The sequence below is a fragment of the Excalfactoria chinensis genome, chromosome 2, assembly GCF_039878825.1.
Source record: "Excalfactoria chinensis isolate bCotChi1 chromosome 2, bCotChi1.hap2, whole genome shotgun sequence".
Classification (NCBI taxonomy): domain Eukaryota; kingdom Metazoa; phylum Chordata; class Aves; order Galliformes; family Phasianidae; genus Excalfactoria; species Excalfactoria chinensis.
In genome coordinates, this window is record NC_092826.1 from 83,029,519 (window position 1) to 83,053,099 (window position 23,581).

Genomic DNA, 23,581 nt, shown 5'->3' on the forward strand with positions numbered 1-23,581 from the left:
AAGTGGGTTTGGAGGAACAATGATGTCCCTCCCACTCTAAGTGAAGATCAAGTGAGCAACCACCTGAGGAACCTGAACATTCATAAGTATATGGATCCCAACAGGATGCATCCATGAGTCCTAGGAGAATTGGCTGATGTAGTCACCAAGTCAGTCTCAGTGATACTTGATACTGAAAAGCCACAGAGGTCAGGTGAAGTACCTGGTGACTGGAAAAAAGGCAACTAAGGTAACTACTGAACTATCAACCTCACCTCCGTGCCAGGCAAAACAGTGAAACAGATAGAGCCTCCTGAAAGCTATGCTAAAACACACTGAGGAGATGGAAGCGATAAGAGACAACCAGCATGACTTCACAAAGGGCAAATCCTTCCTGACCAACTTTGAGGTGGATGGCAAGATGGACATGAGCCAGCAACATGCCCTTGCAGCCCAGAAAGCCAACCATATCCTGGGCTGCATCAAAAGAAGCAGGGCCAGCAGCTTGAGGGAGGTGATCCTATCTCTCTGCTCTGCACTGGTGAGGCCTCATCTGGAGTACTGCATCCAGGTGTGGAGTCCTCAGTACAGGAGGGACATGGTTACATGGTCACACTCATGGAGTGCATTCAGAGGAGGGGCACAAAAAAGAACCAAGGGTTGGAACACTTTCCCTATAAGGACAGACTGAGAGATCTGGGGCTGTTCAGCCCAGAGAAGAGAAGGCTCCAGGAGACCTGAGAGCAGCCTTTCAGTATCTAAAGTGGGGCTATGAAGAAAGAAGGAGATAAACTCTTTAGAAGGTTGAAGATTGGACAAGGGGAAGTGGTCCTTGATGGGACAAGGGGAAATGATCCTGATGCATCCTGATGTAGCTATAGGGTGTCCCTGTTCATTGCAAGGGAGTTGGACTAGATGATCTTTGACCTTTAAACATCACTTCCAACTCATATGACTCTATGATTCTCTGATATTGAAATCCCACGTATACTTGGAGGCTGGATTTCAGACTCTCTGAAAGGAAAGATGCATCTGCATGCATGTTTATGTGATTGAAAAGTAAGCCTGCAAAAAGGTTGTTCTTTGAACAGAATATGTAGCGAAGCTACAACAAAAGAAACATTTCAGCCTTGAAGTTCTCCTTCAAGTTCCCAAATCAATCTTTCATTGCCCTGAGCTCTGGAATAAAACACAGTTAAATACCTGAGACAACAACAACAACAACAAAAAGCAAATAATTGAACTGTTTTGCAGTTCAGGCTAATTATAGAAATACGTCAACTTATGGATGTCAAGAGACTAATGGAAGTGAGCAGTGGCAGTGACATGTTTTAATCTCTTCTAATGGACTCTTCAGCATTCAGAAATCTTGCCATATTGATCATACAATTCAAACTGGATAAAGAGGCAATACAGATTTGTAGCCACATTCTATCCTCATCACTCCTGACAGTACTCCCAGCTTACTAAAAACAACACTGAAACTGCACATTGGTTTCCCTTGCGGCATAATTTTCATTATTCACTGAACTCCTTTTTGCTAGAAACTGACTGAAGAGCCAGATTCTGAGCTCATTGTTTGTTTTTTTTTGCTGACTACAATGAACAGCCTTCTCACTTTCCAATCCTAGCAGTTCTATACACTCCAAACAGTTGCAAACACCAACTAACAAAAGCAGGTCAGGGATGGGGAGGCAGGATGAGTGAAAAGAGCACGTATGTGCTTTTCAGAAAGAACGAGACTGAAAATTAATAAAGGATTGCTCATAGCCTGTAGTAACAAATGACATTGTTTTGTGTGGTCCACACACAAAACTACCTGTCATTTAGCTAACTAATTTAGTCACATAACATTATTACCTTATGGTTTTTGGTTAAATTTCTGCAATGTTCTTCAATCTGTGGGGCACTTCTGCATCTAGGTCTACAGTTTACTTGTAATGAATCCATAGAAAAACACCAAGAAAAACAGGATTTATATCAGTAGATTCAAATTTGATCTTAAAAGGGCTTCAATGAACAAAATTTATAGGACAACAAAATTAGCATGAGCTAGAGCATATAATCAGTTCTGACTTAGAGACTTAACACGGCTGGGCAAACATGATGGAGATTTAATTTCATTTCCCATTGCTTCTAAGACTTCCCACACAAATCTTTCTGGTACCATTTTTCAGGCATGCTTTTGAAATCAGTTTTATTTTACTGGATAACCACACACAGACGTAATCTCTGCTTTAGGGGCCAACAGTATTAGACTCTAATCCAAAAAAATGTCCCCGATCAACTCCACTGTGAAGCAAACACATTTAGTCAGGAACTACTCCATATGCAAAGAAACAAGCTCCATGAAAACGAACTATGAGGACCGTTTGACAGCACTGAGTGTTTATGTTTTCTTATGTTCTTATGACTGAGGGAATGCTGTGTGGAACATTCTCATTGTATATTCCCACCACCATTACCTTGAATTTATGGGTATGTGTTTCTCATGCCAGTAATACACTAATTGCCCTGTACTAGCCACCATGTCATGTATTTTTCAGTATGGCCTGTTAGACTCTCTTCCTTGCCTTTTTAAATAAGAAAAAAACAGGAAGCATTTAGTAGAATGACATTGTGGAGAAACTGCAAGCTTGATCACGTTTTCATCAAAATTAGCAGAAAAACTCCCAGTCTTGCAGGGATTGTTGGTTTGGACAAGCCATGGCCAGGTTGTTCATGCTTCAGAGCCATTCCTCTTGCCAACCAGGTGTCTTACAGTTAGACAAGTGTAACTGTAATGCCTGCACCTGACCCAGTAAATCCTGCTTATTTTGTAAGCCAGATCCAACCCTTAGTCCAGAAATGAACTCATCCCTTGGAAGAGATGAATCAAAAGTTGTAAAGCACCTAAAAATGTTAATTGCTCTGGATTAGCCACTTGGTTTCATTGTGTATATTGTATTTCACATTTAAGCAAACATTTTTCATAGCTTATATCATGAACTATCTTGTTGTAGATATCCAGTGTGAAAAATACGATTGTAATATCATTAAAAATCAACTCTAATATTGCTAGATTCCCAAGGTTGTTTTTTTTTTTCATCGCTGATTATTTGGTTTTGTTTTTTTGTTTGTTTTTGATTTTAGTGGATGGCAGTACTGTTTTCTATGTTTAGTTTCTTTCTTTCAGCTGTTTTGTTGATGCATAAAAACACTTGTCTTTATTCTTTTTTTATGTATTCTGTTTTTCCCAGTTCTGTAGTAGTTACTTGGTTTGGTGTTTATTTCATCCACCAGAAAATACCCATCACAGAAATGCAAAGGCAGCGTGACAGCATGCTTCTCTTTGGGCATGTTGACATCATCCTCTTCTCTGAGCTCTAATTCAACTTTCAACACAATGCCTAAAACCGCACTGCCTCTGGGCACAAAAGAACAACACGAGAGTACACTTGTGCATTCTGTTGCCCTGTAAGCAAATTGCTTGTTAATGAGGAATCAGCCAGATAATGGGTTTGATAGTCTGTGCTTTGATTAGGTAATATGAAGTGCAGAAGTGCTTTTTTGGTGTATCAGAGACAGCACATCCTGTTCAAAGTTCAAGGCTATGAAAGTCATTGAGTAACTCTTCAACATCACTCCCAAGAAAAGACAAGATGCAGCTATTCCGTGTGTAGTAACTATGCTTTGGATGAAATGAGAAAGCTATGATTTTTTTTACTTCGTTGACAGTCCAGAGTGGAGCTGCACTTTGCCAAGAGCAAGTATAAAGACAACTCATTAGATATACCGCATTAAAGATGAATCTCGCCTTCAGGTGCCTGTCTGTATTTACATGGACTGTGCCTGGAAGAAGGAGAGGCTTTCACACAATAGATAAAGAAAAGAAAACCTCTGTGATTATAAGCATGCAAATAAAATTTCTGTAATGTGAACAATGTTTCCCCTGCTCACAATAGTAAAAGATCAGTGCATGCACACAGAGAGCTCCTGCAGGTGGGATAACATGCTGGAAATTGCTGTTCCTCTGCTATTTGTTTGTGTATCACAAATATAGATGAGTTGTATCTTAACTGTCCTGGGAAGGAACAAGACAACCAACAAACTTTTTATTCCTGGGCACTCCGATGTGTGCTCCACAATGTTGCTGGTTGTCTGTCTGAGCTCTGCATTTCAGCAGCTGGAAGTTGATGATGGAGAGAAGGAAAAAGATGTCAGTATTTCTATAGTTTTCCTTTCCAAGCTGAATAGCTTGGCTGAGAGAAGCAGGAAAATCACTGAATCACCTAGACAGTCTTTTCTTTGAAGTGGTGGGGTTGGGAGGTTAGAAGATTTTTATAAATATAAAATAATTAAAATAGGAAGTATTAGTCCATGTGTTTGACAGAAAGGCTGCAATTCTCCTCTGTTCTGTATCACATAAAATACCATAATATGAACGTTTTATGGTATCTGTGCTTTTCCTGTAGAACCAGTACATTCTCTTCTTATCACTATGTCCCATCTGGTACATTGTTCAAATTCAAGCCCAAGTATCTAATCACTTGCAATATCACGTAAACAAGAACAACGTGAAGAAGCTCATCACAAAAATCTACTCAAGGCCTTCTAAGATCTTGCTTGCTTTGCTGTGACATGAAAGAGCCCATCAAATGTGCCTGCCCAGCTTCCTCACTGGGATACAATCTGAAGACAGATTGTGTATTCCACAGCCAGCTCTCCATCATTCTCAGCACATTTCCTGTAGTGGTGGAGGCGTCTGAGCAAATACTGACAGGACTCTACTTCTTGTAATCTAGCAATCAGCCAGTGCAATCTATCTGCTGGATATAAGAACACTGTCTATACTGCAGACCCACAATCTATTCTCTACTGCTTTTGAATTCCCTCATTTTGACAGAAGAACGGTCCAATGTTGGCACATATGTTCAATCAGCTTCAGGGTGGCTGTTCTAAACTGTAATAGCTGGTGACAGTCTTCAAGACACAGGTATGTCAGGCCAAGGACAGCTGGTTGGCAGCAGTCCTGGCCATATTCACTCTTACGCTGACTTCACGTGATCTGTAGTTAAGACATGGACAGAATACAAGTTCTTCATAAATTCTGTGTCTAGTGACAGCTTCATAAATTATATGCCTGTAGGGCACTTTGCCTGCCACAGAAGTACCCGTATAATCACCAGGTCTTTCTGCAGCAAAAGGATAGCATCCTAGCCATATACATTGGTTAATTTGTTTAAAACAGACTATGTAAAATAAAATAACTGTTCTCTCTGTCTTTTTAAGTAGTTAGTTTCTGTAATGCAGTTGACCTCAGAGATTCAGCGTTGCTTATACCGTAATCTGAATGCGAAATAAATTGCTCTCAAGATTGAGTCTAAGCAGAATACGTTTTTGATGAATTAATCTTTGTAAAATCCACTGTGCTGCACGGAGCCAGGATCTAGCTGTTAGTGCTCTTTTTTTTGTTGTTTGCTTTCAATAGACTGTTTCAGCATGCCGAAAGGAGTTGGGCTCCTCAATGGATATTAGTTATGGCTGTGTTCTTCCTTTCACCAGAAACACAAACCACACAGTCCTTACAGCAATCAGCACAAAACACATCATGTTAAACCCCTTATTTCTGTAGCATAATATAAAGTCTCTCTTTCTCTCATATTACCATTCTGGTGAGTCAGGTATGTGAGGTTTTCTAGGCAACAGGTGTTTTCTGAAATAAAATACAACCTTCCCTTCAGCTAATTATGTGGCAGAGACGGCAGCTGCAAGTATAATGCTGAGGACACATGGTCTGTAAGACACCCCAGAAGAAAAATACTCCTTGTTCCACTTGTTAAGGTAAAGCACAGATGTTGCTGCTGTGATAAGTATGAGCATAAGGCAGCCACAGTCTGCTTCATGCTGTACATTCAGAATCTAAGATTTCAGAATATTTCATAGGCTGCAATCAGAATCACCAGCTTCTTTATGTAAAGGAAAGTTATTTATGTCTAGTCTAATAGTCCTAATGTACACTCCGTACCACGGTTTGCATTACACTATCATCAACAATATGCTGGACACTAACCACGGATTTGAGAGAGAAATGATAAATATATTTGTATGTGGTCTCAGTGATAAGCATCGAATGTGTAAATTAATATGTTTACTGATTTAAACATTTATAGATACCATAAATTTAAAAAAAATAATAAAATACAAAAACATTCCAGTCATTTAGAAAGTTAAATGCAGACTTTCTTATTGCTTAGTGTTGGGGTGCATTACTGTGGCTATTGCTATCTATCAGTTTTAGACTGTTTAGAAATGAAATGCAAAATAATGGTGCCTAATGATCTTTATGGCCGAAGGTAGAACAGATCCTTTCCAGGGATCCATTCCCTGCTCAGTTAGAGGCATACTTCTTTATCTCAGTTTGTTATTTTTTCCCTCATTCATTTTAAGAGCTAAGTACATATATAGTATCTTAAACTGTAACTGTTGAGGTGAAGAGACTTTCAAATTAAATAGAAGCCTGGCATTTTCTTAAAAACATGAGGATCCTCAAGAATCATCTCCTACTCCCTCTAGTATTTTAGGCCTAAGTAGGTCAAAATCTCTACCCTTCTAACAAGAACATATAACATCACAGAAAAAGCATGGTTCACAGAAAAATCCCAGAGCACTTGCTCTGTGAACAGACTGTTACTTTGGCTGTCTTGCAGAGTATTTATTATCTCCTTTCAATCCCGGTATCTTGTAGAACTGCATGCTTTTCTGGCTACAGTTTTATTTATTTCTTTATTTATTTAATGTGGAGCAGCAGCTGCAAGGAATTGGGGAATGATTAACACACACGGAGAAAGGCCCGATTGCACGGATCTACTAGATAAAGCCAGTAGCTTCACACTCCTTCAGATCAAGCTCACAGCGACCTTGGCTCTTCTGCGTGTGATTTTTTTGGCAAAACATGTATTGATAAGCTGCTGTGAGCTGCAGTAAAATGAGCCCATTTTTTTCATCTATCGCTACTAAACGTAGAGAAGACAGTATTAAAAAGTAAAATGAAACAAACAAACTCTGATAACAAGGTTACTAACCAGTCTCATCATGAAAATACCATTGTACTTTCCAGATATGACATACATGGTAAAAAGAGCCCCTTAAATGTCTGACGTGCCCATCTTCTAGTTTTCTATGTTGTTCCAAATGAAAGAGATATGAGTAAAAATAAAAAAGAGAGCCAAAACTCTACTCTAATTTGTATGATGATATAGATGCTTAGAAGATACCTCCATGAGATGTTACTACTGCTCTGACCTGCCTTTTTTCCTGTTGTTTCTTGGTTGCTGACACTTGTTCTTAATTATGTTCCTATCCTGCAAAGAGCTTAGCAGACAACAGGGCAATTCAACTTGCTTGCACCTGAGAATATTTAGAGGTTTTGCATATTATAGTGTTTGATCTTGGGTGTTACAGAAGAAAAGTCCCTTCTCACTAATGCAAAAGCCCTTCCCCAACCAAATGCTCCCAGTGTATTATACCAGTATTATCAAGAACTAATAATTCAGAGAACTGCTATTAAAATTCCCCTCTACTCAGTTATCAAAGCTGATCATGTAGCTTCCAAGACTTGCACGTTTATATTATGGGCAGAAAATTTGAGTAATACTCACATGTGTCTTCACATCACCTTCAAGAATCTTGCTATACCTGAGAAACTCAGCAACGCTTCCATTCAGCAGCCTATCAAAGGCCTCCACGTATGGAGCTATGCCTATAGAAGAAGAACATTCCATTACAATGGGTCCATATAGTAAACAATGTACAGGACTTCCCTGCACGGAAGAGATGTTACTTTGCATTCTGTGGGATGCTTCTTTTGTATTAAAACAACAGGCACTAAAGTAAAATTTCTCAGCCTTTCAAAAGCATAATGGCGCAACAAGGATGGTTGTCTTAACAAACTTCTATTACTGTACGTAAAACAAACATTACTCCCTAAAAAGAATCTGCACCATACAGAACATCTGTTTTTATACTATCCATCCATTCCTGAAGACCTCTGTATTGTTTGATGCCCATTAATAACAAGTAATTATATTTCCAGCATTTGGAATTTACTGACAGTCAGTTTAGGCAGTGAGATGTGGCACTGTAATCTCCTTATTCTGTTGTGTGACCGTACAAAACAGTCATTGGAGAAAGAAGGCTCAAACAAACCTTCTAGATGACACATCCCTCTGAATATTTATGTGGTGTATATTCTGACAGAAAAACAGAAATACTGTGCTCTATATAGCATAAAGAGCTATTTTCTGATGAAGTGGACAGTCAGAAGACCAAGGTGGAACTCAGTTTCTTACGTAACTGGCTTTCTAAATCACTTTATGTGATACCCTTTAAGATGGTAGGCAGTGTTCAAGAAGCGTCTGGATAGGGAGCTAGGAGATATGGTTTAGGGGTTTTCTGTAGGTATGATAAAGGGAGGACGGTTGGACTAGATGATCTTATAGGTCCTTTCCAACCTTGTGATTCTATGATTCTATGGTGAAAGTAGTCTTTCCTTCAGTGTTTTCCAGCCCCCTCTCCTTCCTCCCTAACATATCCTCCTGTCTTGTTGGTGTATCAGTACTGTTGTTAGGTCTAGCATGAACAACGCACATGTGAATTTATAGCATCTGTAGTATCTGAGAGACCATGGTGAAAATTCGTTCCAGCCTCTCTGCTACAAAAAAGCCTAGAGACTGCTCTGAAGAGATACCAGGCTTTCTTCAGAGAGTGTGCTTTAACCTTTTGGCACTATATGACAATTGTGTCCAAATTCATAATCTTGAAAGCCCTCTTTACTTCCTAAGAGTCATCTGGCTCCTTGACAGAAAAAAAGAAGGGCTTTGGTAATTTGCAATGGCCTGTGTGAAAAAAAAAAAAAAAAATGTAGTTAGACAAGTAGGCGGGATCTCAAGGCTCCTTTTGTTCTCTTGATGTCACTCACCTTTAATTCTGAGGAATTTCTGGGTTTTCTTCCATATTCAGTGCTTGTGTGTAAACCTCTCAAATGACCCAGGGTACAAAAGGTTTTAGCTGTTGAGATGCTTTCCAAAGCCTATTTATGTTCTTTGTTGAAATCTGTGTGCGTCTCCAAGAGAATCATTGTAACCTTTTACTTTAGAGCGCACTTGCAAATAGCAGTTCACCAAATGGCATTTGTGCTATGCAAAACTAGAAAGCGACTATGCTGATTTTTACTATTCAATACAGCTAACTCCCAGGAGCATTTACTAGAGTGTGCTGTGAGTTGTGCGGAGCAATTGAATGATTTGTTTGCAATCCCATTGTTGCAGTGCCATTTAGGAAAAAAAGTAAAAGCCCAGTACATTCCTCCCATGTTCCCCACTATTTTATTGTTTCCAAAAAAACCTAAATAAAAAAAACTCAAGCTGTTTTTTTTATTGGGGGGGGGATAGTTCTAGTTATGGAACGGTCTTTTATGGGGAGAGGGCACAGTAGAAGGAAGCAGTGTATCTCCATTTCCACTAGAGAATCTAAAAATGTCACATTCTTTGGCAAAGCATCAGTGTTAAGTAGAAAAAAAGACCTGTTCTGTTAGACTGTCAGCTCTGCAATTGTTGTGGAGACTTATGGGAGCCCCTGCAAAGTAACAAGAGCATACAGAATTATGTTTGTGGCACTGTTTGTACATCAGTCATCCCAAGTGAAAAACGGATACAAGTCCGTCCTAACTGCATCAGCAAAAGCTGATGCCTGAGTCCCCATGTGAGCCAGCTCAGCCTGGGCAGCGCCCCATGGTGCTGCTCATATCAGTTTCTTGCTGCTGCTTCTCCCAGCAGGTGTGGTTTACAATCTCACTCATATAACACTTGTCAGTCAGTTTCTTCTGAGAACCTGCTGAGGGTTTTTAAGGCTCTGCTTCCCTGGGAGGTGAGGCTCTTCACCTCGCTTCAGTTCATAGGGTAGGCTAAAGATATGCTGATTTTCATGGGGATGAATTGATCTCCTTTGTAAAAGCAGCCCTGGTTCTGCAGTTCTAAGGTTTGTGTTAGTAGAGACTCACCCAAATCGATTCATTATAAGACTGAAGCCAGTGTTTTTGAAAAATGTAGACTTCCTAGTCACAATCAATTTATTTGTCATTTTGTACTTGGGTCATATTTCTCCATTACTTTGTTAAGGTTTACTAGCTGTCTGGATTTTCTCCACACTGTACACATTTTATTACTGAAGCTCATTCTGACCAGCTAAGTTCCCTGCTCTGGAAGCCTGCTGGAAGATGCTCCCTTCCTGCCACAGAGCCATACTGCTTTCAGTCAGCTGCTCCACAGCAACTGCCAGCATTTAGGCCTATAGCATGTGCAGCCACACGTGTTGTTGGATAAAGGCTGGCATACCATTACAACAAAGCAGCTGACATCATACAACAATTTGCTTCTGTCAGTAAGGGAGCTGCCCACAACTTTCCACTTTTTCTGCAGCATTCTGTATACCGAGCCCATGATAGGATGTGCTCTCCCATGAAGAAGGTAGGGAAGGGCTAAGGAAGGTGCAAAGCAAGTGACGTGAAGATTAGACAGGGATTCTGGGTTAAAAAAAAAAACAAAACAACAGCTCTTGAGAGGTACTTCTATTAAATCAATATCAGTACTACCACATTTATAAGGTTATTTATCCTATACATTACAAGAACAACAAAAAAAATAAGGGGTTGAAAAAAAAACAGATTGGAATATGAGGTGGATAAACAAGGTCAGATTTGTTTTTCGTGTATTTCCAGTTAGTGCTTTGGAGATCCACCTGAGAAGGGAGAGCTCAAGGGCGACAAAAGTAAGGTCAAGGATAAATGGCAGATCTTAGTGAGCAAGTGCTTATGAACAAACTCATACTTGAGTAAGGATATTAATAAATTAAATCAAGGTGCACAACATGAAATTCAGCGAGCTGGAAAATAGACTCAGTTTTTATACTGCTGACTTCTTTAGGAATATTCATGCTGTGCATTTTTGGGAATGTCTCATTTCTTCGACTAACTGGGCTCAAGCAGATGTTCTCATCTGGTGAGTTATCTACAACAATATAAACGCTGAAGTCAGAAGAGCAATAAAGCTTGAAATATGGACCATATATTTAAGAGATATGATTAATATAATTTTCTCGGCTGGAGATGTTTATAATCATGCGTAGAAGACAAACACACACACACTTCTTACGAACCAGATTTCAAATCACAGAAAGAGGTAGTACTTAAAAAAAAAACAAAACTTACTTCCATTGACACCGTTCATTGCATCACACTCCATTCCACCAGATCTCTGGGAATCTGAAAATAATGATTCAAGTCGAGTCACTGCTTTCTCCAACCTCTCCATCAAGCCATGATTCTCTGCCATTCTAAAAAAGTCATTCAGGAAAGAGCATTAGATCCATTTGAGAAAGCCCATGTTTTACCTCATGTTCATCTTATGGCTTTATCAACATTTATGGTAAAAGTATCTTTTTTTTTTTTAACTATTGTCTTTCTGGCTGTAGAGAATTAGCTGACAAATAACTTACTTCTGTGTCAACAAGGAATCTGGTCTGTGCTCAGCCCTTGGTTTCCATTGTAAATGGATACAGACCACTGCTGGTGTAGCTTTGGGCAGCCTGTATTTGGACAGTTTGTGAAATCTTTATAAATGTAATTGGTAGAAACTTATGCCAGCAGTGATTTGCATCAGTCATTTCCAAAGGCAGAAATACAGATCTGATTAATACTTGACTAAAAGCCAGACTTTAAATGCCTATCTCCTAATTCTTCTGAAGATACATGCCGAAATCTGCCTGGGTCTTCTTGGCTTTGTATTAAAACTCAACCACTTTACTGAGTGACTATTGTGAGGAGGTAATTTTATTTGTTCTTCTGTGATTTCCCATCTCTTAATTATTTTTCTTTTTCTTATGAAAGCACCTGATGTGAATGAGTGCATCCCAAGCATTTCAAAACAAGCACCGATTAACGTTCGGAAAGAAAAAGCCAGGAGCCTACTCACACAGTACTGCAACATTGCTTTTGATGTAAGATGAAATAGAAATCAGGCTACATTTTGAACAATTTGTGCATAATTTCATTTCCCCACGAAGTGATTATCTATTTTCTTACATGTGGGGAAGTGTAGGCATTGACATTTTTGAAGGCTGGCCAACATCTCAGGGAACACTGTGCTCTATACGCTGCAGACTAAGAAATGGTTACATAAGCAAAGACAAAGCTATGTTTAAATCCCCGATCGTTTAATACAGTGAGTGTTCCTAACTTAAGGTTGTGTGTGTTTTATTTGGAGTGACATACAGTAAGTGAGCTGGTGGTGATCTATGGCTCTTGATTAAAATGTGATCCACGTGAGCTCAAGCAGATGGTTTATATGCCTTGCCCTATGCAGTATTTTTCTAGCGAGCAAAACAAATAATGCTGCTTCAGTGTTCCCTTGCCCTGGGGAAAAAGTCTAAATTCTTTCATTAAAAAGTAGAGTAATATGAAAAGAGGGGCTTCTGGTTTAAAAATCAGTATTAGTAATCCTTACAATGATTTTTATTTTGTAAATTTAAGTGTGAGAGAAGCTACGAGGATGGTGGGAGCACATGCCAAGCTCTCATGCTGAGTCATGCTGTCTGTCAAACAAGTTGGGGCTTTCAGGCTTCACCCTATAAATATAAGGAGATTTGTGTTTGACCTAAGAGTGAAACAGGAGATTTTACAATGCGAAAGCCCTGGGAGAACCATTCTCATGAGAAAGTTCTGTCTGGAGATTATGCGTTGTTTTTTTTTTTTTTTTTTCTTTCCTTTTTCCCTATTTACATTAAGTAAAAAAGCAAACCCTAAAAGAGGATGACATGAAACAACCTGCATATAAGCACTGTTCAAAATTCGGATTGGGGGGAAGGGAGGGAGGGAAGAAGGGAAGGAGGGAGGCCTCTTCCTACCCTGTTCTGTTTGAAAAATCAATGAATTCTCCAAAACAAAAACAAAACCAAGTATCTTGGCAGGAGTAATATGAAGGTATCAGGAGAGCTTCTGAAATGTGCCAATTTTTCTGAGCATATCGAACTTTTTCTTAAAACAAAGCACTGTTATTCCTCAAAAGTATCATGGGCACATTCCTTTCACATTCTACTCTACTACCTAAAAGCCTCAAAACATGCTTATTCTAAAAGTTATGTTTTAGAGCAGTTTAAAGTCTGACTGGTCTAACTGAAGCATACTAACAGTCAATTCTTCTCATCAGCATTTTAATGTATATTTCCAGTATATATTTCCTATTTGTCTTTACTTGAAGACACAGACTGGTAGGTAACTATATTTGTTTCCATCTGCTCCAAATTTTTTACTGATGAAAAGTAGAATATTTCTTTAGAAGAGTGGCTCCTTTTTGTCTCTTTAGCCTGATTTTGCCAAGTCAGTTCTGATTTGACTATGCACACTTGGAGGAATCTTCCAAACAAACAGCAATGGATTAGACTTGTAATGTTCTACTCAAGAAACTGGCCCCTGTGAGATGCTAAAAATATGGGGTCAGAAGCGTAGAGGAATAACCCAATGACCCTGTGGACATTTCTATGCAATACTTTCCAACAGCAACATAGTCTCTGGTTCATGATATTCTTCACAGTTTTCTTCAGTTCCAAAAAGCTGTGAGATTACAATGTTGTTCTAAAGTCAGATATCAACAGTGGGAGAATTACAGAATAATATATAATTCTAATTTCTTTAGACAGAAGTCAGAACCATTTTTACCATAACTTCACGGTTTTTTACTGTTTTTAGAAGAAATGTTACTATTGAGTACTGCTTAGTCATTATGCTTACATGGTATTTGTATCTATACTCATACACACCCATGCATGGCATGTAATTATACATTCATGTACCCTGTCCTTTATGAACGATATACACTTTTGCCATTACTGTGTAAAACACTTCAAGGGTACATCAGCTGTACATACAATAACCTGATATATACATTTGCTTTACTGTTTGTCAGCTAGGTTTGTAAAAACGAGACTGAAATCGAGTTACTGTTCTGAAGTAAAGACTCCACTGACCAAAAGCACAACTCTCTCAATCTGTTTTCAGTCTAAACATTGGCATCTTTGCCCGTATTTAGGAATTCACATATTTGACTCATATTATGACAACCTTCATCATTTTCTTGGCCTATATTCAGAGTCCATCTGATTAGTTATCAGTCCATACCGCACTCTGCAAGGTCAATCAAACTGATTCAACAAACCCAGAGCTCAAAAGAGCTCAGAGCACAAATGGTAGAGCTTGACTGTGAAGAAGTCTGTGCAGTATAGTATTGGAGCTAAATAATTATAAATAAAAATGAGACTGGTCTACTTAAAGTGCCAAATAAAATCTTTGCATCTTAATAAAAAGAATGTAAATACATCCTTGGAATGCCTCTACTGCCACAAAGCAAGATTTTACATCAAGGAAGATTTTCTATCTTGTTTTCACTGGGATTTTAATTAAAGCTTTGCTCTTGATGTGGATTATCAGGGTTATTCATACACCTTTCTAAGGTCTGATACTGATTACCTACAAGGAGATAAAACCAATAGTGCTTCAAGTCCAGTGTAATCCTGGATCCAGTTTTCTGGGTGGAGAAGCAGAATATTCTTCACTGAACATTCAGTCAACTAAGAGCTAGGAACAAAAGATTTAAATTTTGGCATTGCTCTAGTGCACAAAAATCACAGAGGATTCATAGACCTGCCCTGTTTACTGTTAGCGGTATCTTTCTTGGTGGTGCTAACGGCATATGGCAATACAACTATCAATCCTTTCGTCACTTAAGGAAGCGAAGAAGGACAGACTGAAGACCAAAAAGCAGATCTGTTTTCATACACAGAACAGCACTGCTCTACTCCCCTATTAGACACCCATCTCAAAACACCATTTATCTATTATCAAGGTAAAAAACTTGCCTGTACACTCAAATTGCCTGTTGTGTTCATCCCGAACAGCAGTCAAACTGTAAGCCAAAACACACAGGTGCTATGCTCGCTGTCATTGCATGTGACTTACGACAGAGGACCATATTGTTCTGTCTCAAGAAGATACAAACTCTAACGAACCCACAGGGAGGAACAGTGTTGTAGCATAAGGGGCAAAAATAAACAAGAGTTAATTTGTCAGGCACATAAAAATGGCAGGTTGAATGTAGGAATGGTGCCTCCCTGTCATGTATGATATTCTGACAGACATCATCAAAAGATTCCATGGTTTGTTTTAATTCCTAGTACTCCTTTATTTTAGAAGAAAAAAAGAGGACGTTTTGTTTTTTTGTTTTTTTTGGTGTTTTTTTTTTTTTTCATTTATTTGTTTTGTGTTTGTAGTTTTTTTCCTTCATACCGGTCCTCCCACATCTGTGACATTAACTAGGTTAATTCATTTTCATCATCTGAGATGCTACAGGTTAGATTTTGCTTTTCTTCTCTGTGCCAAAAAAGGGCAGTTACCTATGACAGGCAAGAATTTGTTATTATTATTACACCTAACGTTGCTACACAGCTTGGAAAAACACAGTTTTATTCTTGAAAGTACTGCAGCCTTTACATGTGTCTCCTCTCATAGTCTTTAATAAACTTCTACTGAGATATGTGATAAAGAAAATATGCAAATCCTTACACCACCAATATCTTAAAGCCAGTCACAAACGCCTTATAAATTGAAAGTATGGTCTCCTCAAAGAGTTCTTCTATACAATATATATTAAAGAAGGGGAAATGCATTCACATTCCTGAACACGCAGTCAAATTACAGAAGTATCTTATAACACTTTATATACAGTCAGCTTAAGCCATAACTGGCTACTTTTCCTGCACTGCCATTCAGCTGTATGTACCAACTCCAAGCTGTGTTGAGCACGTAGTCTTTTTGCTACCTTTAGCATCCACCCCATTTTAGTCTAAATGATGAAAACCTATTGGTTTGAGGGTCTCAGGGGCTGCTCATTCCCAAGCAGAACTGAGAAGCAGACTGTTACCAGATGAATGGTGAGGTGTTGCTGAAGCTATTTGGTTTACTACCATAAAAGCTTCTGGGTGGAGATCACAGAGCAAGCGTGTATTGGTTAGATGAAAATGTGTTGGTAGACAGAAACATTACCTTGTATGGTTTGTGTTTTGCTTCCAATTAGCTGTATGGGAGGAATGTAAACAGGGGCTTGTCAAAGCGATGTCAAATTGGATTAAAGCAGAGGACCTCTTAGAAAAGGCCAATGAGAGAATTGATCCAGAGGTCAAATTAGAGCTTTCGATGACCTTTACATCTTGTTTTGTCTCTGTGTCTGCTACAAGTTCCTTTGGAAGCCATGCTCTTCTAAGTATAGAGAAATTTTATTTTATCCAAGTAAAAGGTGTACTCTTGTATATTTAAATGTACTTAGAATTGAAACAACTTTTTTAAATTATTTTTTTATTCTTTTTTGTGAAAATGGCCACATTTTATAGCTGGAATAGCAGACAAAAATGGGTGACTTCTGCTTTTTGTGCATAGCTCAGTGTGTATGTTTATATGCTAGAAATGAGACCTCTGTTGCTGTGCACAAAAGCACGCTACCAAGATAATCCTGTCTGTAGATTTCTGTTTTTGGCATACTGTATGTTTCTAAAGGGCTATTTTTTTTATTAACAGAAAAGACTTTTGTCTAGAAGAGGAAATGTTCATGTTGTACCTCTTCAGTTTAACCCACATTTTTCCTTTGGCTTCATGGCCCTGGTACTACAAAACATGCTTCACTGCTTGTACACCAGCTCTTGCCCTGCTTCCTTCACTCCCAGTGATGACTCCCTGCTGATAAAAATAAACAGGCAGGAGAGGAACTAAGGCTTATTGGTATCCCACTATGTTACAAATATTACAGACTGGCTTTGTAAAACCACCTCTGTTTTGATAGGTATCCCAAAGACTGTTGACTGTTGTTACCATAAAGAAGTTCTTCTGCATGTTTGTATGGAACTTCCCCTGTTCAAGTTTTAAAACGTGATATGTGTTCATGTATGAGCTTAGGGCTTCCTGGAATGTCGGTTCATTTCTAATTGTATGTAAGTTTTATGAAGAGCTCCCATCCCTTGCTGAATAATTCTGGCTGTCTTACCAATTTTGTGATCGTAAAGAACAAGTTCATTATTTAGTGATCTACCGAAGCAGTCAAGACTTGACAGCTTGTGTAAGCATGATTGACTTAAAATAACCAAGGCAACCCAGTTTCCAAGTACATTCTCCTATTCTTTCTATGCTCCTTTTTTAACGTTACCACTGCTTATAGTCCTTTGTCTTGTTTTTATTTCCTTCTTTCCATCCGATGAAGTGTAAGAGCTTTAGTGTCTCTTCAATCAACTGATACATAGTGTTCTTATCCACTTCATTTACTATGTATCAGCATAGTGATTTTCATGTAATCAAGCATCCTAAAGGCCTTACAAGCCATTTAATTACCTGTCACAAGTCCAATTACTGTATGTAAGCAGACTGCCTTGCTGCTCTGAAAAAACATTACATGCAGGCATTGATTTTATTAAAGTGCTTTAGTTCAGTTCATAATAACTGAACAGTGCGATTATTTATGCTATGATTCTAACCAAATTGAATTTGCACTGCTCAAAAGGGTAAACTCCACAAAGCACAAAACCCTACATTGTGTTTCACTGCTTCTGAGATGTGACAGAAAAGCAGTGCAGAAAGTTAACACTCAACAAACAGTGTTTCAAACTCTAAAAATACAAACTATGAAATTATTTTTTGCAGAAAAGATGAGACTGCTGAGTTGTTGTTCAGTACCCGGGTTAGTAACAGTGTTGTTTGCTGGGAGGCTGGCCTTTCAGAATGCTACTGCATCTTACTTTGCTTGCACATCCATATCCATCAAAAGCTTGAATTTCTGACTTACTGATTATCAGAGTTTTTCTCCACCTTTCATGCTGAAGGATAATCCCTTCCACTCATGCAGATGTTTCTCATTTCAACCTGCAAGTGTAGGTGCCAAGTCAACCCTGGAATGCATCCATTGCTTGAACATATCTCAGTTTGAATTCAAAAGTCAGAGGAAACATTCCTCTGTCTGTGCAAAGGAAGTCACTCTGATGCAACCAATCACATGAAGTGAAACAACAGCAACTTCAAGTAACAAAGAGAACAAGTTGAAGTATCAGTGGACATCCGTCAGATGTCAGAATAATTCGAGTTAATTTCAGCCAACTCAGCTACTCTAGTTCTCTCCCCAGAATGTCCTGCCGCAGTTACCATCTCAGCACTCTGTGTCTGATGCACTCAGGCTCCTGATGCTCCCTGCTCATCCTGCAACCACTGACCCTTCTTTCAGCATAGCAAAAGCCAGCAGGAGGGCCGACGCAAACTTTGTCATCTGCCTACTCCCTTCACTCCACAACTACTGTGGCTTCATTGCAACCATGCTCATGTACAAGATCTGACACATTCAGCTTCTTATTCCTCCTCTGTTTCTGCCCAGAAAGATCAAACTGGATACATCTTAGATGTTTATAAGGGTAGCCTTTTCAGTGCTTCAGAGGACCCAGAGCTGTTAGGTGAATTACTCAACTATTTCTTCTGTCTAAACGATGACAGTTTACATACGGAAATGTAAATCGTTCTTTGCATTCCTTCCAGAAAGCAACTAGTATTGTATTTAAAACAACAGAAAACACAGCTTTAATGCACAGAATCTGAGTGTGTCTTCTTGAAAAAATAAGACATTATTCCATTAGGGACTTGACCATTTATCTGTTGCTTTTTTTAAAAAATACACCACATTGAGTCTTCAATCCCCAGCATGGCACTACTGCTGTTTTGGATTTTGAAAGCAATTTCCCTAATCTCTCTAGTTTTCTTTTCTCTGGAACACGTGGGTCAGACACAGCATTCTCCTTAATATTCAGGAAAGAATTCTCAGCGGGACCTTTTTTGCTAACAAAAACACCCCTTGGTTTGACACAGCATATCCAAACCCATGCAGGTGAAGCGAAAACCAAAGCACTCAGTATACAGACTAAGGTGATACATATGCCATTAAGTCTTGCCATCATGGTGACAGAAGTTACAGAAGTTAACAAAACAAAACAAAATAATAATAATAATAATAATAAAACCCCTTATGCTCTTGCTGTATAAAGAACATTTTCTAAGATACAAGGTTGTTCACCATTTTTCTCTCTGGAGTTCAGTCGAACCTCTCAGAATGTTATTGTCTCTGACAAGCTACAGATTGCAACATGGAAAGGTCCTACGACTTGCTTCAGGTAATGTTGCAAGTCAATGTCAAGACTGAGAGCTGAAAATGATTGTTCTGCATCCAGTCCTCCTTACTGCATTATACTTCTTTTTCTAATCCCTGCTAATTCTAATTCCCATGTTTGTTTGTTTGTTTGTTTGTTTGTTTTCCGTGGGGATTTTAATTCTATAGCTTTATTTCTAGTTCAGGCTTTCATATTTTAAATGGCTAAAATAGTTAATACACTGGAACTAGAAATTCTAATGATAAGGAGTTTTGTTAATAAATGGAATCTTAGCATCCTTGACAAGATTATACGTATCTTGGCATATCTCCTCATGATATATCAAGAACCACCACCTTTGTTCCTCTGAACTGAGTGCCATAGGTGACAAAGAATAATGAAAACATGTCATACAACTGCTCTACGGTAATAGTAAATAATGCATATTCTCTTCATTTTTATTTAATTGAGAAAACATATTTTATTCATGACATTTGGAGTCCTGCCTGTCCACCTTCCACATCTGAGCAGCACTCATTTGAGAGGAAGGAAACAAAGGAATCATTGGAACATTCTGAAGACTGATATTTTTGTTATGCTCAAGACTTAAAAGGTCATGTTGTTCAGTGTAAATGGCTTTGCTACAGTAGGTGTATTGCTTTTTGTTCTTGTGCAGACCTGCTCAATATAGATTCAACCACTGTCACGAAACCCTTCTTTTGAAAATGCAGAGTCAGAACAGAGTTTTTAATCATTTGATTAGGAGGTAATTAAATGGAAATGGTAGGATGCACTTTGCATAAACTTGGACATCTAACTATTAGTAATGCTCCAAAAGGCCGGCTCTGGGAGTACCGTATTACTTTCAACTCCTTCTATCTAGCATTTTTCCTATTTTAAATAACGTTTAAAGTTATGTTTCTAAAATAGGGCTATTTTGTCTGACTGCAGTTTCACAGACAATGAAACCTGGTGGTCCAGGAGCCATTGCCACATTTGTCAGACTTAGAAAAAGAATAATATTTAGAAAATGAAGTATCGATCCCACTCCGCCCCCTGCAAATTTGACCCCTTAGATTATTTTGCTAATGCAAAATCCTAATTCTATGCAGGATTGTATTCGATTTGATTTGATTTTCTGAAAGCATTTTCTATCATTTGATGACACCCATGCTTAGGTAATACATATAAAGAGAGATATGGGTTGGTTTGTTTGTTTGTTTTTTCACAGATAGACTTTAAGATTGCCCCTGCTTGTTAAGAAGTCAGCATTTTAACTGATTAAAACCCTCACTGTTAGTAAGGTAAGGTACAGCTCAACAACAATCCTCAAAGCAAAGAGCAGATTTACATCTCTAGCTGGGGTCATGGCGAGCTTTCTGCTTTGTGCTGACTGAGGCTTTGGGGAGCACTCCTTTCAGTTGTCAAGTTACTGCAAAACGCAGCATCTCAGATTCACAAGTCTTGATTTCTGTCTTCCTCCTGCTCACCCAGGACACCCTTCTGGATTTGTGGAATCACTCATACATACATGCATTTATATAGATGTTACGGTTTTCTTCAGCTATCTCTCCCCAAGATCCCATTTAACCCAGCGCTTTGCTCAGACCTATACATGGGGGCTGCTCAGCACCTGAATCTCAGCTCACCTCCAACGCACACCTCTGGCTCGAGGTGTATGAGGAACCAACATTTTGGAGCACGGCTAAACATCGAGCCTTACAGCAGCCTCGTACAAAATTAGATCACCTCACGCTGATGGTGAGAGGGGCTGCGTGCGATGCCAGGTCTACATAAACAAGCAGGGGGTAATTTCAGGACCTGACAGGGGTCGGGCCGGGGGCTGCGGGACAACCACCTCCACCCCTCCGGGGTTCACTCCGGGCTTGTGCTGACCGAGGGCTCTGAGTACGACCCTGAAGCGGTACTGTCAGCCGATTGCCATTTTTCGGGACTTTTTCCCCCCCTCCGGCTACTTCGTTACGACGAGGGCAGTAGAAAGCTCTGCTGCGCAGGGGCAGCTGACGAGCGGACCCGAGCCGGCGGCAGCCGGGCCGTGACCCAGATGGCTCCCGGGACCCATCCCCGAGCCGCGCGGCCCCCGGCATCCCCTCATCCCCCCCTCCGCCCCCCCGCAAGATGTCCGCTGCAGCCCAGCCCCTGCCGGGCCCCTCCGCTCCGGCTCGGCGGCGGCGCACCCGCAGCCCCCGGGCCCGCCCCAGGCAGCCGGCCGGGGTGTGGGGGGGTCGGGCCGCTCCGGCTGCTCCCCGCATCCCGCCCCTCCCAGCGCTGTCTCCTCTTGAATTACCTGTTTTGATGACCCGCGCAGCCTTTTTTTTTTTTTTTTTTTTTTTTTTTCCTTCTCTCTGCAATGACAATCCGTGGCCGGCCACTCGCTCCCCCCCCTCCCTCGCCTCGCCTCTCCTCGCCGTCGCTCTCCCTCCTCCTCCTCCTCCTCCTCCTCCTCCTCCTCAGCGGGAGCCGGTGTCAGTCAGTCACATCAGCTGCCCGAGCAGTCAGGGAGAGAAATGCCCGGCGGCTTCCGGGAGTGCCAAATAAAGACAAGTCCAGAAAGAGAGAGAGACGGTGACAGAGATGGAGAAAGAAAGCAAAAAGTGGGTGGAGTGTGAAAATGGAAGGAGAGGGAAAGGCTGAGGTGTCTCTTGGCGGTGACGGCAGCGCGGTGCCGGAGAGGAAATGGCAGCCGTGCGGCATCGCGGAGGAGCGGGCAGCGGCCGGGCTGGAAGGGCAGGGGCACGACGGGCAGGGGCACCCATGGCCACAGGTGTGACGGCCCTGCTTGCCCGCTGAGCACGGCTTGGGTGAGCAGGAAGCGGGTGCACCCTACACTAGGAAAGGGGAGCGGGAAGGTGTGGGAAGTGTGTGCAGGCAGACAGACTCCTGGCGTGGCTGGGGAGCCCAAAGGCATGCTCCAGCCAGCCGGCAGCCCCCTGCAAAGCAGAGTCAATTGCAACAGCCTGAGCCCTGCGACAGCTGTGTCTGCAGTGAGGTGGCTGCCATACGGTGATGAAAGCGGGACTTCTCCCTGTAGGCAAACCCACATGCCTAGGCCTTGTGAGTCGAGCTCTGTGGGCTTCAGGCCAGTCCCTACCCCCTGTGACCACATGGTTTATGCAGTTATGTAGCGCTCATCGCCACGTGGTCCCAAAGGTGTGTGATCACTCACCTGAAATCTACTTCCTCTCCAGGTATTGCTGAGCTGACTTTCTGCACAGAAATCTTGAGGGAAGAGCATGAGTTCATAGCCTTTAATGAAACAGTCTGCTCTTGAAATGAAATAGGAGTCATTAGTCAGTCATAAAAAAAATAAAATAAAATAATAATAAAAATGAATGCAAGCATTTTTCCAGGTCAGCCATGTGGCTGTGCAAAATCTGGTGATAATTTTCCCTGTCAAATACGTAATTTATTTTCGAAGACTGTGTTTCACTTCTGAGGGTTTGACAACACTGTAAAAGATATGATAGAAATATTTGTCTGAATTATGCAGTTCTTAAATGGGGACTGAGGAAAACTGTGTTTTAACAAAGATGCCATAGCTACAGCAGACTTTAGTGAGTCTGTACAGAAATGAGATGAGGAAACAGCAATAAGCAAAAGCAAGCTAACTGCAAAGATCAACCTAGGATCAAAACACTGCTGTGGACAGCACTATTATCATTGGAAGTTGGAAGAAGTCAGTGCTGCAGCTTCCTGTAGACAATAAAAGGAACAGCTTCTTGGTGTATATTAAAAAAAGGCACACAGATGAAATCAACAGAACAGCTGTTTTTAAATAAGAGTCTTGGCAAACCTTCCAAGCAGGAAAAACGTAGTATGAAGCTGAACACCTGGTTGTGAGAACGCACAGAACACAGACTCTGTTTAAGAGAAGCAAGAAACAAGCCTAGAAGGTCTCCTGGAAATGAAACACAAAAAAAATTAACTAACTGTGGAATAACTAAATGAAAGCTTCAGATCCATTTTCAATATTACAGGGAGAATAAACGTCCCAATACCTTTGCAGTGTCTGTGGGATAAATGGACATTTTAGGATGGCAAATGTCCTCTGATTTCTTCAATGCCAGCTTAATTTGAGGAAAACGTGATGTCATTAACTTATGAAATATTTTACAAGCTCTTACTGTAAGAGCACGATCAGGCACTCCACATCACTTTTTTACATCACAGGCATGTAAAAAGGAAGGGAAAATAGTTGGGCATTTTCTTTGTATGGAACAGTTTACAAGGCTACCAGGCTGGCAAATACCTTGCATGTCTGAAGTAAATTCCCTGTAACACATCTTCCCTCCTCACCTCTTCTAGTGCTTTCTTCAAGCACAGGAGC

The 23,581-nt window shown here is 40.3% G+C and overlaps 1 protein-coding gene across 1 annotated transcript in view; it reads right to left on the reverse strand.

Annotated features, from left to right (window-relative positions):
* CAP2 (cyclase associated actin cytoskeleton regulatory protein 2) overlaps nt 1–21,850 on the reverse strand; it is a 64,913-nt gene extending 43,063 nt beyond the window's left edge. Inside the window, exons 1-3 of the mRNA XM_072327978.1 lie at nt 21,542–21,850; nt 11,225–11,349; nt 7,620–7,720 (exon numbers count right to left, since the gene is read on the reverse strand). Coding sequence (XP_072184079.1) covers nt 7,620–7,720; nt 11,225–11,348 — 225 coding nt within the window. The 5' untranslated portion in view covers nt 11,349; nt 21,542–21,850. The remainder of the gene's footprint in view (nt 1–7,619; nt 7,721–11,224; nt 11,350–21,541) is intronic.
* Nucleotides 21,851–23,581: the final 1,731 nt, after the last annotated feature.